General features: G+C 42.3%; 1 protein-coding gene across 1 annotated transcript in view; it reads right to left on the bottom strand.

Moving 5' to 3' along the window:
* Positions 1 to 17,534, bottom strand: part of SH3BP5 (SH3 domain binding protein 5) — a 51,788-nt gene extending 34,254 nt beyond the window's left edge. The window contains exons 1-3 of the mRNA XM_032991215.2: positions 17,379 to 17,534; positions 15,250 to 15,312; positions 5,037 to 5,165 (exon numbers count right to left, since the gene is read on the bottom strand). Of these exons, the coding sequence (XP_032847106.2) occupies positions 5,037 to 5,165; positions 15,250 to 15,312; positions 17,379 to 17,513 (327 nt within the window). The 5' untranslated portion in view covers positions 17,514 to 17,534. The remainder of the gene's footprint in view (positions 1 to 5,036; positions 5,166 to 15,249; positions 15,313 to 17,378) is intronic.
* Between the last annotated feature and the right edge of the window lie 478 nt (positions 17,535 to 18,012).

Below are 18,012 nucleotides of genomic sequence, written 5' to 3'. Positions count from 1 at the left end.
CAGTTCCTCCTCAGTTCCTGTTCTGCAGGATTACAGCAGCTACTTTTCATCCTCATCCACTTTGGATAGAAGATTCATTGAACCACTTGATGCAGAATTCACCCACCAACTTTTAAATGGCTGAACAACCCAAGGCAAGATGTCTGAACTCCCTCTGCACTTCAGGAAAATGGACCTACCTCAGAAGCCTTTTCAGATGCACCCACTTCTCACCACTGACTACAGTCAGTGATTAAGGGCCCTAAGATTTGTGAAGACAGGCAGAATGAAGAGCCAGGGTCTGAATATGTGAAAGCTCACCCCTAATAATTCTTTATCCTGTCAGCTGATTTCTTCTAACAGATGTGGCAATCCAGTACATTCCATGACAGCAAGATTAGTGAGGTGAGAGGAAGGAGCTCTACTACATTAAAAGTTGCAGTGAACAGGATAGGTTGGCTGTCCTTGCTGAACACAATCCACTTGTCCATCATCTGCATTTCCTCTCTGGTATGCCTAGACTTCAGCAGGGAAGAACTGTTGTACATACTGATCCCAGGCTGTTTTTCCAAGCCTTCCAAGATAAAACGGTGCTGCTGGAGAAAGTATGCCAACGACATGAAAAGAAGAACTAGTTGTAAAGCTGAACCAGGAAAAGCGACCCAAGAGGAAAGAGAACACGCATACCCTTCGACATACTGTGCTCTGAACACTTGCTACAGATGGGTCCCTTCGTGAGAGATACATATAGATACGACCTAGCATAGGTCTTTCATCTATTTTTGCCTGAAGCAAGTTTTCTGACACACTTTTGTAAAAGCTAAATGAAGCAGAGTGGGGTTGCGGGGGGGGGGGGGGGGGGGGAGTGAGGGGAATATCACAAAGCAAAACTATTTCCCTCCCAAATAAACTCAGTCCTAAAGCTGAGCAAAGCATCCACATCTACTCCCAATCTGAGCCACTACTGGGGACTACAGCCTAACTGCTCAATTAAAAGCAACTCTCCCAGGGCTTTTATTCAGGCTAGGGTCACTACAAATGCATGGATTGTTTTATTTGTGGGGGTGGGTGGGAACACATTTTTATCAGATTTTTTTTTTTTTTCCCCAGTAGAAGCAAAGCATAAAAGCAAGTCCTCCTGTTCAGCTGTCCCCCGGGTTCACAAGTGATGACGTACGGATGACAGAGTTTTAATGGCACCTCTCACCCAATGACCCCAAAGTGCTTTTACTTTTGCTTCATGAGCTGGGCTTCACAGCAGCTTGACAGCTCCATTTTACATGGGAACTAGGAGAGAGACCAAGTAATTTATCTATGCCATGCAGCAGCACAAAATCAGCTCCTACCAGCCCAGTGATTTATGCAATAGACCACACTTGCTCTTGCACAGCATCCTGTCCCAGAGCATGTTGTCACTGGGGAGGTAACACACTTCTCAAACTCTATCAGCTGCTCAGACAGTATTGCGGATGCTATTGCGTAGGCGCTTTCCAGCCCCAGCCCTGCAAAATGCTAAATCAACAGTGGCTTAAGACACTCCTTACCTACATTGTTGTTTACGTTATTAATGTTCCCTGGCAACTTTACCCTCCTTCCCCATCACATTTGGGCAAGAAAAGTCTAATTCTTCAACTAGTCAACCAGGGAAGTGGATTACTAGCAAACACCAACCACAAAAACAAACAGACATCAGAAGATTGATCTTCCCAACACTTAGAACCCGGACCACCTTTGGGATTATAGGAGTTTCATATTGCTGCAACATGGTCATTGCTTGCTTACATACACAATTCTCTGCTATATGCCAAGATTCTTCCACTGAACATGTGCATTATGGCATAAGTTAAAGAACATGAAAAGACACTATGCCAAATGCAAAAAAGTTCGTGCATCAGAAATACATTAAAATTCGATTAAACTACAAGTTTGGATCAAAATGTTCCAAAACAGTAAGGTGAGCCTTCAATCAACACAAAAGGCCCACTGGTTTACCAAATGAGGAATCACAACAAAGTTGTCTTGGCAAAAGTTGCGCAAAATCTACAGGGGCAAGAATATTAGCCAGCTCTCACTTCAGCCTGAGCAAAAGCTGAATACTATTGCTTTGGTGCCAACAGACAGCATCCTGATTCCCTGTGCCACCACTGCCAAGGGCAAAGCACTCAAATCCTAACATAAAGCAAAGTTTCACCCTGAGGTAGGCCAAGCTGAAGCTCCCTTGGCATACGTTACACAAACAAGATGCTACAGGACCTTTGCATGGGAGAGTTAATTTGTTTTGAATTCACCATCTTCTGCCAACACAGGATTGCACTAGATGGGGATAAGGGTGAATAGACAAAAGGGCTCAAGGTCCTAATGCTTCTCCAGGGAAGTACTTGAGTTGCAGACCTGATTTTTGCTGACCCCGCATCAGTGTACTCGTACCTTTTTAATGGGTTTTATCTCAACAGATGAAACAAGTATTTCCAGAAGAGAATCATGCTGGTGCCAAGTGAAAGCAAGCTCCTCGATATAACTAAATACAGCTTGCATTGTGCAACTCACCCTACAACTGACATCTTAAATGCAAGTAACTCTGGACAACTCTTGCATTTCTGCCAAACTAGATGTCATTAATTATGCAGTTCTCTTTTCCCCGAAGACTTTAAGTTATGGGTCAAATTTTTACTTCCCTTTACTGATGACAAACAAACAAGAATTTACACTTCCCTTTCTCTGACAAGTGCAGTCTTGAATTTTTCCCTTATTGTTTAATTAAAGCTGTTTCAACCACCGAGAACCTTGCGCCTATGTTTTCAGAGGCAGCTTAATAGCTCTAAAATAACTGCAAAGACTACGGAGGAGGACAGTCTTCAAATGCTAGATGTTGTTATAAATTTGAACAGAAAAAATATCAAGCTGTTTCCACGATTTCTCTACAAGTTTACAAATCAAAGTAAAAAGAAAGATGGGGACTGGCACCTAAACATATTAATATTCTGGTACATTCCTCCAGTTTCATATTTCTCTACCCATCTACCCCTTTCTCCCTGCAGAGGGAGAAAATCTGCAAATAGCAGATTTGCTCCCAGTTAAACAGAACTTTTCTAGACTAAATTAAAACTAGAAAACCTCTTTAGACAGATGCTTTACTGATTTACCAATCTTTCCAATCTCCTGGTTTCCAGATTTGATGTCCTTCAATGCTAATACTCCTCTTGGCCCTCATATTTTCTATTTCAAGATTTTATTAGACAAAGAGTCAAAGGGAAACCAGTCACCATCTTCCACCTTTGTCTGCTGAGCAGATACAAAGAGGGAGCTCTGTTCCGTGACCGGCTCCATAACACAAAATGGAAAGAAGTGAAATGAACAGTTAGAAGGGGAATCCCTACTTAAAGAAGCAAACAAAACCCAAACACACTCACACCTCCCCAAAAAAGGCTATCAAGGAATCAAAATAAAATTCAGTGTGTGGAAAATTAGCAGATCTGGGATAAGTAGCATTTCAACCTAGCTAATGACAGAATGGATTGAAAGAAAAATGTGGTTCTTTCTAACAAGCCCAATACCAGAGCAGCGATTTGACAAATCTAAGGACCTTCAACAGTTTGGGTTTTTTTAGTGCTATTGCCAAGCACCTTTGAACCAGCATGACTGAATGGATTTCAGTGGCAGCAAAGATGCAGGAATAAAAACATCCATTTTCAGGACATAATAAGCTGCCAGCTTCAGGACAGAGGACAAAGTTCATTGCTCTCAGTGCCTGGTGTTCCAAACCTCAGTCATCTGATTTTTTTGTACTGCAGAGTACGCATTTCTACCATTGACTTTTCCAAGTATAACTCTTGATGCATTCTGTGCCTCACATCGCTGTTTAGAGTAATAGAAGTATAAGATCATCCTGGAGGCAGGGTTTGGGAGATTATTTTTTTTTTTTATATATTTTTTTAATTGAACATTCTAATTAACATGGTATAAACAATTCCTTGATTTCATTTTGTCAACTTTCTCCCTTTCTCTAGCTCACTACTGGTTTATCTCCAGCACACGCCATAGGCCCCATGAGCAGGGACTGCTTTCAGAGCAGTTACAGATGAGTAGTAGATATCGTGCTTACTGTGCTTTGAAGCAGAGTTTACCTATTTGCCGTGCCACTGCTAGTCTGAAGGATTAAGCCTAACAACTCCACACACATCATCCCCCCTGCCTAAGACAACGGCTCCAAAACAATGCCATGCAATTTAGAGGATCAACATGGTCACGTATCTTGCATGCCACATCCCATCAACCCAATTCCTGCTTCATCAGCTTTCAAAGCAATGAAGCTTAGATTCATGCCTCCCTATTCTATGCCCTGTTCTGAGGATCTATTCTCTCCTCTTTCCTTCTCTTACCCCACAAGTTTACTTTCTGCCTCCTGGCACACACTACTTTTCTCATCCCTCAATCTCATTCCCTGCCTGTTTTTACAAACAAAATCCTTCTCCCGTTATTTTTATGTATTTCACACGTGCTACTCCATCTCTCTCATTTTCCCCTTGAACACAGTCACATCCTGGTTACCTAGCCACAGATGTCACCCCACACATCCTTCCAGCCAAGCACAGAAGCAGCAGCCCTAGGCAACCCTACCCCTACTTCTGCCTCTCCCTGCCTTGAGAGGAAAAAATAAGTAGCACCCAGGAACAGCCTCCCCCTTGGAAAGAACAACACAAAAATCCTCAGACACCAGCAGAACCCATCACAGACACCAAGCAGAAACAATTACAACTATTTATAGTAAAGAGCAGGGCTCTGGAAGGTCATTGATAATGAGAGTAGAACAGAACTAGTCTTTTGCTATTGACAGTTTGTGTCTGCTGTAGCTGTTCCTAGACTGAAGAACATGTGCAGCTGTGGCTGTGAAAAAACACATTTTTGCCACCAATTCACACAGCTGACATGCAACACAAGACATAGACCAGTGTCAGCCAAGTGCATATGCATTGGATGTTATTAATAGCAGGAAAGCAACACAACCAGTACGTACTCTCCAACTGCCAGCACAAGCTTATAAGGCAGAAAGTTCTCACCTGCCTGGCCACCCTCCGAGCTTCCCAGTAAGGTTTAGAGTCTTCTACAGCTTTTCCAATCTTCTTTACCAGTTCATCCAGTTTTACCGTTGCTTCAACCAGCACGGAGCGGAACTTCTGGCGTGCATCCTTCAAAACATTGCAGAAAGGAAAGAGAGGACAAAGACAGATTAGAGTTTTAGAATTTATTTCTACCTGTTTGTTCCTACTTTCAGGTTGCTCTTTAGATTCACACACGAGCTGACACATTCAAAGCAGTTACTGGCATTTAGACTAAGCCAGAATTCTTCAGTAGAGGTAATAACAAGAACCCAGAACTACATCTGAAAGCTAGCATCCTGGACACCAATCTTTTGCCTTTGAGAGACAGCTTTTATACAAAGCCTGCAATAGCCTGTGCTAGATGTCACCTCTGGCAGGGTTTCTCAGAGAGGAACAGCTTGTAAATTACTCGGTGAGGAGGCAAACAGCAGCATAATGAGTTCTGAGAGGAAATTCAGTAGCAAGGACATCTCATCTAGACAACACTAGACTGGGGCTAGCAGGCAGGCCAAATCCCCCCAGCAAGCTGACAAATCAGCTGGAATCAGCATCTCCTAAACCCTAGCATGTCACACCCCTAGTATTGTTCCCCCCAGAGACACCATTTCACAATGCAAATGGGGATGGACGGATCTGCTTTCTGCAGGAAGAACTGGACACTTCCCAAATGGTGTATTTTCAAGTCAGCTCCTCTTTCCTTTTATAAAACAAACCCTATTTACTTCAATAGCAGCAAAAAGCTTCCAGAAGCTTGTGGCAAGACTTCCTGCCACAAAAGCCCATCTTTTCAGCTACGGCTTGTATCAGTGGGTAAGGACACCTACTTTCCATTTGATTTTTATTACTTACTACATTTAAGAAAAGTAAGTTCCAGCTAATTCCAAAGTAGATGAGTTACCCTCTTTACATGATTAGCTGAAGCAATTAAAATATTTTCTTTGCTCCACTGAAATTTCCACATTTTTAAGCGAAGTGATTCTCATTTCGATCTCAGCATCCAACATAGACTCTAAATCAATGGAATTATTGCAGACAGATGCAAATTCAGGCTGGGACCTGGCCCAGTATTTAAGGAGATGAAGAGGAAGGGCCATGTGAGCTCTTGACAAGCCTTGTAATTCTAATTAGAGAGCAGGATTTACACAGGCTGCTGGAGTGACATGTTGATTATCAGGAAGCAGCTGGCTTGAGGAAGTGCTCTAATTCAGGAGGGTTTTGTCATTAATTGTTGAGGATTTCTAGAATGCACAACTGTATTAATTGGAAGAGTTAAAATACATTAGAACCTATCACCATGCTCTCAGAAGTGAAAAAAAAGCTGCAACAACACATTAGTTATTACAGGAAAAGCAACATACTTCAGTAAAAGTTTCTTTGCTCCCATTTTAGTAATATCTAAAATCTTAACCAGCATTGGTAATATTTTAGTCCAATGCACATAGCTTTAGATTCTTAAGATACTCCGATTTACTCTGAGGAATTCTTCAAATGGGTAACAAGGTCAAAAATGGATAATTAAATGCACATAAACTTATCATTGTATTAACTCCAGTCAGTGTCACTTCTTAGTGAAAGCCTGAAATGTATCATTCAAACAATATGTATCGAGTCAATGATTTTCTCAGTGAGAACCATTTGAATATTTCCAATTAAAGTACTGGATGATATATGGTTCACTGCTTAAAATGAGTTTCACGAGTAACTGAAATAAGACTGCAAGCACATTGACTATATTGCAAGAAAAAACATTAAATAGTGAAGTATGTTTAACAAAAGAATTTTCCTACAAGTGCAGGAACAAAATTAAAAAGTCATTTCTAAATGATGAGCCTGAAGGTTTGTTTTTCACTTTTTGGGAAAGTTGCATATTAAGATACTAGTTGTGGAAAGCAAACTGTTAAAAAAAAACATAAATATATACATATTGAGTGAAAAAAGCCCTATGCAGTGATTCATCAAAAAATTCAGTACCCATGTTTGTGAGATAAGTTCTTGGAAGAAAGAAACTATCACTGCCAAATCTGTGCTTAGAGACCTACCCCAAATTCATTCATGTAATAATTACATACACTCTTATCCAATAGGAGAAAGGGGACTAGTCTCCATGTGGGGTTTAAATAAAAAAAAAAAAAAAAAAACAAAAAAAAACACCAAGGACAGAGCAGTCAAACTAACAGCAACTTCTGTACCCATTAATCTCCCACCAACCCAGACAAAGCACATACAAATTAGTAAACTGTAACTAATCCTGTTACTGGCATCTGAGGCACAGCTCTTGCAAGTGGTTAAGCCCACATTTATCTACGAGCAGCCCACTTCACACAGTTACATCAAATGGGGAGCTTCAGGTGAAGAATACACTGGTAAGAATTTCCAGTTTATCATTTTCCCCAAAAGATGCCTGCTTTCTATTCTGAGGCTTTATTTGGGTCCAACCACCCTCATTTTTTTTTTACAGTGAGGAGAAAAGACAAAAACCGAAACACCCTACAACTTCATACCCACGTCATCCATCACATGACATTTTAAATGACATTTATTCTGAGGCTCCTGACTGTTAGGAACACAAGCCTGCAGGCTCCACCACCTCCTGCATGAGAGAACAAGCAGATGCTTGCACTCTGCTGGGATCAGTCCCTACAGCCAAAGGTTTCCAGCCGTCCCCTGTGGACACGGCAAGAAGATGCTGAGGTCTCTGAGAAGGTGCAGTGCCAAACCCAAGCCCACTCCTGCACTACACACACCACTTTTACTCTCCACTAGCCCCGACAACACTACCAAAGCAAATGATCCCACACCGTACATCCAGCCCGTACGTGCTCCTGTTGCAACCCAGTGCTTTCACACCACCCTGCAGCCTCCTCAGTCCAAACCACCTCGGCTCTCATGGTCTCAGGGACTGCGAGTTATGGCAACATCTCCTGTGAGCAGGGGCACAGCTCCCTCCTGCAAACACCCAGCCACAACCAGCGCGTCAGCCCTGCCACGGGCTGGCAGAGCCTTCGTAAAAGTCATCACCCTCGGGACAGTGCAAAATTCCCCTGACAGGTGCCCCTGAGGAAGTTTAAATAAGAAATACAGGTGCAGCAGCTATTTTTACTCTTCGTGTGAAACTGGGGAGGTCAGAAGCACCAAGGCAATTGCACCAGGAGCACAGGGCTCAGTGCACTTGCTACTTACGTGACATGAAAAGTGCATCTGTGGTTCACGGGAAGGATGGGCCTGTGGTCAAGGCAGTAACTTGGGAATCAATTTAATTCCCTGCTCCAAGTCCAGCTTCCTGTGTTCCTGTCAGTGAGACATTTCGACCCACATGTGAAGTGATTCAAAGCTATAAATCCTCTTAATGGTGTTTTTTGCAAGAACACTCATGTCAAAATTTTAAAGGCTGTGGAATGGCCCAGCAGTGCAGTTCATCCGTGGTCCCCAGCACAAGGGAAGCCTTACATCTGTGTTAGGAAGACAACCACACCACCTTCAATTAACTGATCAAATCCTCTGATGTGAGGTGCCTCCCTACAAGTGTTACTATTTAACTGCCACACTCTTGCTTCATTCAGACCTTTACCTAGCACACGTGGATAACAGAGAAAGGAAAAGATGACAATACCTGCAACATGCTGCCGTGAGCAAAACTGAGTCAGTGCAGTATGTGCCACACAGTTTTTATAGCAGAGTCCTCAATTCCTAGTTTCTGTATTTCAGTTCTTTGAAAGATGATGCTTTCCCAGCAGAAACACTAGTTATCGATAAAAGCAAGTATGCAGCTTTATGTACAAACCCTGTGAGTCACAACCACCATTTCTGGGTTGGGTTTTTTTTTTTTAAATACACCACTTGGGGCTTTTTCTCTCATCACTGCCCTGAATATATATACAGACCAGATGCACTGTAACAGAAGCAACACAACTGACAAAAGACGTCTCAAGCACCCAGACAACATCTCAAAAGCACGTTTTCCCCTCTATTCACTCATAATCTTCCATGATCAGTTTTAAGAACACCTTGTTACTGATTTTGCAAACAAGAAGAAGGTATTGAAAGCTGACTGGCTAACATTTCTAACATTTTCTCCCTCCTATTCATTCAAATGAGATGATGATAAACCTTTTTAAAGCTGGATAAAAGCCAATTAAGGCACTTTACCCTCACTGTGTGTAGCAAGGTGCAAAAAAAAAAAAAAAAACCACAGCAGCAGAAACTCCTCATTTAAGATATAGTCTTAATAACTAGACTCTCACTACCTAGGTGTGTCATACACACGCTCGAGCAAGCATAGTACTTTGTGCATTGCGTGAACAGCTGCAATTTACTTTTCAACATCTTGCTCTATGGCTGCAAGAGCTCCACCCTCAGCAACTTTCTTCCTGGAAATCCTCAGCACTTTCCTCCCAAATGACAAGTTTCACAAGCACAGTTTTAGGGAGCATGTCAGATTTCTATCCCATATATGCTTTTGCTGCAATATTTCATTATTAAAAGCAGACCTTGTTTCTAGTAACTTCCTGTTGGGCAACTATCTGCTACTGCACCAAAAGAGGGATCACACTTAACAACAGGCCAACCTTACAGCAGCATTTTGGAAATCCACCCTTAAATGTGGAAAGAAACTAAAGTACAATTTTACACTTGCACTGCACCTGTTGGAGAATAAAGCATGCTCGTTTTCCTTTCTCACAAGTGATGGTGATGAGCTGGTGTTAGATGCCAGATGACAGGCAAATAACTATTTCTGCCCATCGAATGAAGTGTGTATTTTCCAACAATTTTCTTTTTAAAATTAACATAACACCTCAACTGGGTATGAAGCATCTTTGTACCAAAAGCATCTAAATTTAATTTACAAAGGTTGCCCTGTGACCTTTCTGACAATTTGGTGTGCAGAACCTCTGACAACCCATTAAACCGGCCTGAGAGGTGCATGGGAAATTAAATTGCTAACTGACAGACAGACTCCATCTATTTCCAAGAGACAAACAGTATCCATACCTGCCTTCCTCTGATACAGAGACCCACCAGCTGCAGAAGCTTACTTCCAAGTTAAAAGTATCAACAACATCCAAGTGTGAAATCAGGTGGGCTTCCCAAATACACACACACACCAGACAGATGCACACGCATGTGATCAGAAATCTACCTCAGAGCATCGAACAGGTTAATGATATTTTTAACATCTATTTCGTGCCTGAGCAGTTCAAGTAAACCAAACAAAAAACATCATCTCAATTTTTAAGCATTATGAAAAGTCTTTTTTTTCCACCCAGGTACTAATTTGCCATCTAAGAACAATAGAAATTGGTATTTGGAAGTTGCTCAAACCTCCTGCTTGCAGACAGTTACAGACTGAGACTACAAATACAATGGTATTTTTAGCCCTCTTAAAAGCAGGGAGAAGAAAGCAGGCAGGGGAAGGCACTGGGTGCTCCTTCCAAAACAAGATTTCTCTGCCTAACCCTTCCTCTTCCCTTAGGCTAGAAACCCATCTCTGCTTCAAGAACACGAATGAAGTAAAAACCTTTGACTCGGGTGACAAAATCTTTCCAGAGCCACAGCAGAGGAAGGAGCCTTCCCTTACTCATCCATGGATGAAAGCACGAGGCAAAAAACAAGCAATCCACACGCAGGAGCCATTTCCTACGGAAACAAGTAGATTATAAAGAGACAGGGAAAGATTTGTCCTGCTAGTGCTGGACAAATCCATCATGCATGAATATCACACTCCAAAAACCATCAGGAACACCAGCCAGTCAGCTGCTTTGCCCTTATCTGTGTGCTCTCTTATGAACACTGGAAAACGCTGCACAGGGGTGCTGACAGAGCGGCCGATTCTTCTACAGACAGATGTTTCCCCAGGCCAAGCAGGAATGCTCAGAATGAGATTCCTGCCACTGAAAGGCCGTTTTTTCTAAAACCTGGAAGACTAAGGATTTTTTTTTTTTTTTTTTAAAAAGTCCACTTAAAATTCTTGCGTGTGACAATCAAGACCTTGAGCTCTACCCCTAAACCAAGTATTTTAGTGAGGAAGAAGAACAACTCTAAATAATATAGCTCTTCCCCTTCTGAGAGGGGTTCAAATGCTGAGAAGGCTCACAAGAGCACCACAAGTGAAAGATACACCCCTTTTCTCTGACTCGACCCAACACCAACCCAGGGCGACCTTTAGGATAAATCCAGGACTAAAAGTAGCACAAAGTCTTGCAGATCAGGACTAGAGGACTTAGGCAAGCATACAAGACGGATCCTAACCAGGCCCTACTTATAGCAAGCATGGCTGAAAGCAGCACTGTTCAGCTTTAGTTTTCATGTGCAGTTGTCTCCCCTTAAACATTGGCAAGCTTGTAGCTCCAGCAACACAAAAACTCTCTCTAACAAAAACCACATTTGGGATAGCTGGGATTCCAGTGGTAATTTCAATGGTATGTGCTGTATTTCCCCTCCCTGCAATGCTGGGTGAATGTATTACATCTGAATCGTACTTTCAGGAGCCAAAGACGTGTATGAGTTAGCTGGACAGGCAAGTCATGCACATTTGTTACGTGTATTTGCAACTCCTGATGTGAGTTCAGATGGAGATGCATTTCCAATAAACAGGAAAAAAGCTCAGATAGCAAGGCACCGCTCTAAATTGCATTTGGCCAAAACATACTTGTATCTCCACTGCAAGATGTTTCCCCCTACTTTTTCACAGACACTTCAAACATAAACAGGGATGTTAGCGAAGCCAAGTGTAAAATCCCTTGGAGGACCCTTAACATCCTTTTGCTGTGTCAGTAATGCTCAGTGTTGCACTTAGTATGGGCAGCGTTATGGATTTTAAATCAAGCCTAATCAAAGATTCATTAACAGGCAATACATTAACGCAACATATAACTACCAGCCACTCAGTGCCCTTGAGCATCTCCACAACTCTTGAACAGGCTGTAAGCATCATCAGGTCAGGATATTTCTCCAGGGTTTAATAGGATAGGTCAAAAGAGCAAAAAGTGAGTAATTATATTAAGTAAAAGAATAGATGTAGCCAACTTCAATGTATCTGTTCGACCCATGCCACACATGTAAATCCACCCCTCTCACGTGTGGTTTGGGTGCAGAACTTATTTTAAAAGATAGAAAAAAGGCAGGCTGACCAAATTAAAACAGAATTCCCCATTTCATCACCTCTGTGAGCAGCAAACGCCAGTATTTTCTACACTGTTGAAACACGGACACATCTGTGGCCACACCACGACAGTGTGGTCTCAAAGTCCTGGAAGCCTCTAGCGATTTCAGCCTTGTAACATTTCCATCAGGTAAAGCAGCATATTTACTTCCCTTTTGCAGATGTAGACCTGAAGCGCAGCTAGAACAAAAGCATGGGGTTTAGAAGCATTTAACACCTACAGCCTTTTTGCCCAGTTAATGGGAACTGGAGACAGTCAGCAGTCCCGTTCAGAGCGACCCGTGCAAAGCTACAGGAAATCCAAAACAGACTCACAGGACTGAGATGCCACAAGGTTACTCTTCCTGCTTATCAGAGAGTACATCAAGTCACAAAAACATGGGTGTCTTTCTGAACTTCCTTCAAAGAAATATACCTTCTACTCAAACACTCCCATTGTTTTTCCAGATTATTCTTGGAAAAAGAGCAACAGTGGGAATGTACGGATCGCAAAGTAATGCTACAGGAAGCTGGCGATCAGCATCTTGCACTGTAAATGGCCTAATGGTACTGTCTATGTTTCTATTAAAGTCAACTATGTTCCGATATTGAAAAGAAAATAATAATAGAAGAGTAGGATAAATATAACTCCATTGTCTGGTTAAAAAACTCCCCACATCTTTCTTCTAATGAAATACTGTGCAGTAGCAGCAGCACCACAAACTAGGAAGGGGTAGCAAGAGGGACCCAAGGTAGCTAATAACAGCCAAAACAGCAAATCTTCAAAGGCAAACTGGGCACAGCTCTCAGAAGCCCACGTTTTCAGCAGCATTCAAGGATTTTGGAAATCTTTGAAGCAGAATGGTCCCAGTTCTAAATTCACCCTTCCAAACTCTGGATTTATCCCATAAGACTGCTTAGCAAAGCTTTCTTTTCTTGCCCAGAACGTGAATGCAGGGATTTTCTTCTAACCACAAGTGTTATCTTTTTAATATATTTCCTCTAGAAAGGTCCTAAGTCCATTTAAATACATCTATCAACATGTATATAAATTAAGCCTTGCTTACAACACCCAACTGCATTTGTCCTCAAAATTTAAGCGGATCAAAAGTAATGAAAATCTTTCTGGATTAAAAATTATGCAGTTGCACGATACCACAAACTGGCTTCAATCCAGTAAGAATTTTGGATGAAAAGCAAAGAGGAAACATTCATGAAAGCGTACTGCTGATGATATTTCAACTTAATTATGTCAAACTCTGTTTACATTAAGTACTACAGACCGATCTGCAGTAAACATTTAATGACACAGAGGTAGGAAGCATCATATAATCATTCTCTGCACTATCTGACACCTAGTATTAGACTAAGTAAGCAACAATGTAAGATCAAGCTAATGTGGAAACACTGCTCTTCTATTTACAATGATATATCCACGAGCCCTTCAGCTTTTAGAGTTCAGCATGTGTCTCACACACAGTAGCTACAAATCTCCAGGCTCTACAAACACTTGAACACATGAATAATTTTAATCAAGCAGTAAAATCCCATCTTAAGTCACTGGGACTTATTTCATGAGTATGCATTTGCATTATTATTACTATTCTATCTGCTTCATAATATGTCCTCAGTGCAAGGTTATGACAAGATTAATGAAATCCAGGCAACTACCCAGAGCACCATCTTTCAATTTCAGTACCTCAGCATGAAATAAGGAAACTGAAAAGATATATATAAAATGTGGGGGGTTTTAATATATGTATACAAAGAGTCCTGAAGTCCATTTAATTGGTACTGTTGCAGACTAGCATACTGATTTTTAAAGTTCACACATAAAATTTATATCAAGCTAGTGACACTGAACAGTTTCACAGCTGAAATATAGTTTAATTTTGCATACCAAGTAGTCCCCCATTCCACTAAGTATATTTGCCAATAAATTAATGATCTACATGCCACAGAGCACAAAAAATGCAAACAAGGAGAAAAAAATAGCCACATGACAAGGCTGCTTTGTTTCCAAAGAAGTTCATAACCCTGCATTCTGTTTGGTGCATACAGTGGATACTCCAAGATTTTAAAATACTACCAGGAACCATCCCAAGCTCCAGGTACTCATCACATGAAAACACACAGTGGGGGGGGGGGGGGAACACTAATGTTTTGAAGCTACAGAACAGAAATCTATATACGTACTTTTAGAGTTTGTTCATCACCACAATCTCAGCATGGTTTTATGCAGTATTCAAAATACTGTAACATTATCAAAATTATTTAGGATCTAAAGTAGTATTTTATGCCACTTTTCCTTCAGCTGTATATTCATCTTACACTTCCACTGGCTTCATCTTCTTTGTTTTGCAGTTAACAAAAGAAAATTTAGACATGCAAGCAGAACACTTTGATTTGTTATTACATCAATAATGCTGAGCCTTCCAGAATAACTGCCAGGTAGCTGAAGCTCAAATTTGGGGCTTTAGAAACAATTTCTTCAGAACTTCCTATTAAACTTTTAAGTGTTCAAGAAAACCTCTTTTTCCAACTAGGAAGTCTTTTCCTCCAACTCCCCTTCAGTACCTTCCTTACTCAGAAAGTAATGACAAAAAAAGCAAAACTAACAAGCTAAAAAAAAAAAAAAAATAGCCACCAAGGAAGAGATCTTGGCAGGTAATTGTATGGCAAAGACCTCTTAAGCAAATAAACTTTCACTGTCTAAAATCACAAGAACAGAAACCCAAACCAGTGACTTGTAAAAGCAGAACTTGTCTAAGTTTAGTTTCAAAAAATAAAAATAGGGTTTGGCAGTGGGAGGGGGGGTTCTCCACACCGGCTTTTTACACTAGCAGCATCCCTCTACCTTGTCCCTTTCTGTTCCAGCTGTTAGCTCAATTCACACCTTTAAGAAATCATCACCAGACTAGCTGCCAAATTACCATTCAGGATAGCACAATTCAGGAGGGAACCTACTCAAAAATACTGTTCTGTTGATCACAAAACATGCACAAAAGGAAAATGCAAGGATGAATTTTGTACCTCCAGCTCCGTCTCTCTCCGATTGATATCATCTGTAGATTGATTTAGTTTTTCCAGCTCCCCCTAGAAAGAAAATTCAAATGCATATTTAAAAAATCAGGGGAAAACAAGTGAGTGAGAAGGCTCATTCAGCATGCCTAGTGAAAGCTCACAAGGTCTGTGGCTTACAAATTCAGTGAAAAAAGGAAACCTTGAGACATTTAGAATAACTGTGCCACTGGTCTATTTTGCTACTTACAAGAAAAATAATCAGAGAAGCTCTATAGCTTCATTTTAAGGCAGTACATTTCCTGTTCTGGCTTATTCTTTGCTATTAAAAATAAACTTAAGGTACACTAAGTTCTGTCTTGTTAATCAGTATAATCAGTATCTGCTTGTTTCCAGTGAGATACACATACACACTCCCAAAAGGATTAGCATAAAGTTAGTACTACCACAGGAGAGATGCAGTGAAAGCACAGCATTGATAAGAAACATGTCTTGCAGCATGAGCAGCATTTTACTCTGGATTTTGGCAAACCATTTTAGAACACAACCAGTCAGTGGGACATATGATTATGTTTACTTAGTCTGCCTTCGTGCCAACATTTTGATCTCTTAACAGCAAAAACAAAGGTGTTAAATCCCTTCAATAAATATTTACTAGAGGTAGTGTTGGCATGAATGAAGTTACTGTAAAAACAAAGCTCATTCTTAATGACTTTCTTACCACAAAAAGCAACCCTCAGGAGCAGACTCCAATAGCCTTCTTTATTTGAGCAACATGTTACTCCATGTGAGATGATTTCAACAGGAATGTTCTCTAACTCAAACATTATTTAATTTTCAACCAGTGTAACAGAATCCGCCTTGAAACATTTAGCTGTATAAACCACACACTGTAAATTGATTGTCACTTGAGCCATTTCCCACTAGATTACAAGAATGACTCTGGTTACAATCAGAAAGGAATCAATGGCAACAGTTTAGTTCTCTTATCCTCGGAGGTCAGATTTCATTTCTAGCTCCCGGGATTTGGAAAAAATACATATTGGCATAACCACATCTTCTGAAACAGACACTGCTATAGAAATTACCTAATTGCCTTTTACTATAAGGCTAAGAATGTTACGGCTCTCAGGGAGACAGCAGCCTGTTTCCTCAACCAAACAGAAAACTCAAGAAAAGCACTGTTTCACCAACAACGTACAAATCAGGTATGTGGAAACATGTTGCAAACGGAAGAACCCAAGGCCAAAATTACATCAATAGGCACTAAAGGACCTCAGCTTTTCAAAAGCAGGGCAGTAACTGTCTATCTTCTGGCTGAGGGCCTCGCTCTGTGTAACCATGTTTTGTGAATTTTGCGATTGCTCTGCTCAGCCCTGGAAAATAAATGCTCACGATGGAGAAAATAATTACAATTACAGCAAGGAGGGCCTTATGCCAAAGCTCCATCCTCTCAGCAGTGCATGCACATGCTTACATTCAGTCATGACAAACGGTCCCAGCAACGCTGGAGGCAAAAGCCATAAATCTGCAGAGACCTAAAAACACATTTCATTTCAGGGACCACAGCGTGCTGAAGTTTGCACCAGGCAATTGGTCAAGACACGGTTTTGGAGATAAAAGCTTTGTTTAGAAACCATGCAAGAATAAAAAGCATTCCAGAACGCGTTCACAGAGAGGAGACACCATCTTCCCCCTAAGAGCTCCTTTTTTGAACCAAATACGAGTAATTTTTAAAATCCATGCCCTCCCCCATTTCCAAATTTCTGAGCGTCAGCTCTGTTCGACGAGCAAGGTCACGCTGTCACGGTCAAAGATAAAAGGGGAGGGGGATGTCGGCAGAAGAAGGAAGGGCGCCCACGGGAGCCCTGCGTGGGGCCGCGGGGGTAACAAAGGGCTGGGGCACCCCGGGGCCGCCTCCCCCCGCGCCCCGCAAAGGCAAATATGTATGTCTGTAGGTGCGGGTGCGTATGGGTGTGGGGATACGTGCGTTAAAAGGCAAAAAATAATGAAATGAAAAAATTAATAAATAAATAAATAAATGAGGCAAAACCAGTCATTATACCAATTATTATAGACACGTATGAAACTAGACGTGAAAGCCAAGCCCCGCCGGAGCGGCGGGCACGGCGCGGCCTCACCTGGATGCGGGGATCCACCTCCTCCTCCTCCTCCTCCTCCTCCTCCTCCTCGGGGCGCGGGGCCTCCTCGGCGGCGCGGCCGCGCCTGCCCCCCCCCGCCTCCGTGCCGGCGGACCCCGCCGCTGGCGCTGCCATCGCTATCGCTGTCGCCGCCGCTATCGCCGCCTCTGTCGCCGCCGCCGCTGCCGCTCGGCCGGCCCCGGCCCGGCCCCCGCCGGCCCCGCCTCCGGGGGGGACCCCCCCCCCCCCGCCTTCCTTCCCCCTTCTCTCCCCACAGCGCCCCCGTCTCTTTGTGCGTTCGCACCGCAAGGAAGAACTGAGCGCGCAAAATTGCCGGGTTTCCCTTTTTTTTTTTTTTTTTTTTTTTTCTTTTTCTTCCCCCTTTCTCCCCCCCCCCCCCCCCCCCGCGCCCTTTTTTGCGTGTTAACGCTCGTATTTTGCCGTGCTGGGTGCGAGCCCCGCCATCCCCCCCCCCACCGCCATCCCGAGCAAGTGCGCACAGCTGCAGTGCATGAAACCCAAATCAGTAGTTTCAGGCGCAGGGAAATGCTAACGATACCTGGCGTGGCTGCTTTATTTTTTTATTCCCCCCCACTTTTCTTTTTTCCTCTTTTCCAGGCTTATCTGGTGGGCT

Source organism: Tyto alba, unplaced genomic scaffold (genome assembly GCF_018691265.1).
Source record: "Tyto alba isolate M040663 unplaced genomic scaffold, T.alba_DEE_v4.0 Super-Scaffold_46, whole genome shotgun sequence".
Classification (NCBI taxonomy): Eukaryota; Metazoa; Chordata; class Aves; order Strigiformes; family Tytonidae; genus Tyto; species Tyto alba.
The sequence above is the reverse complement of the archived record's forward strand: the minus strand, read 5'-3'. Positions and strand labels throughout refer to the sequence as shown.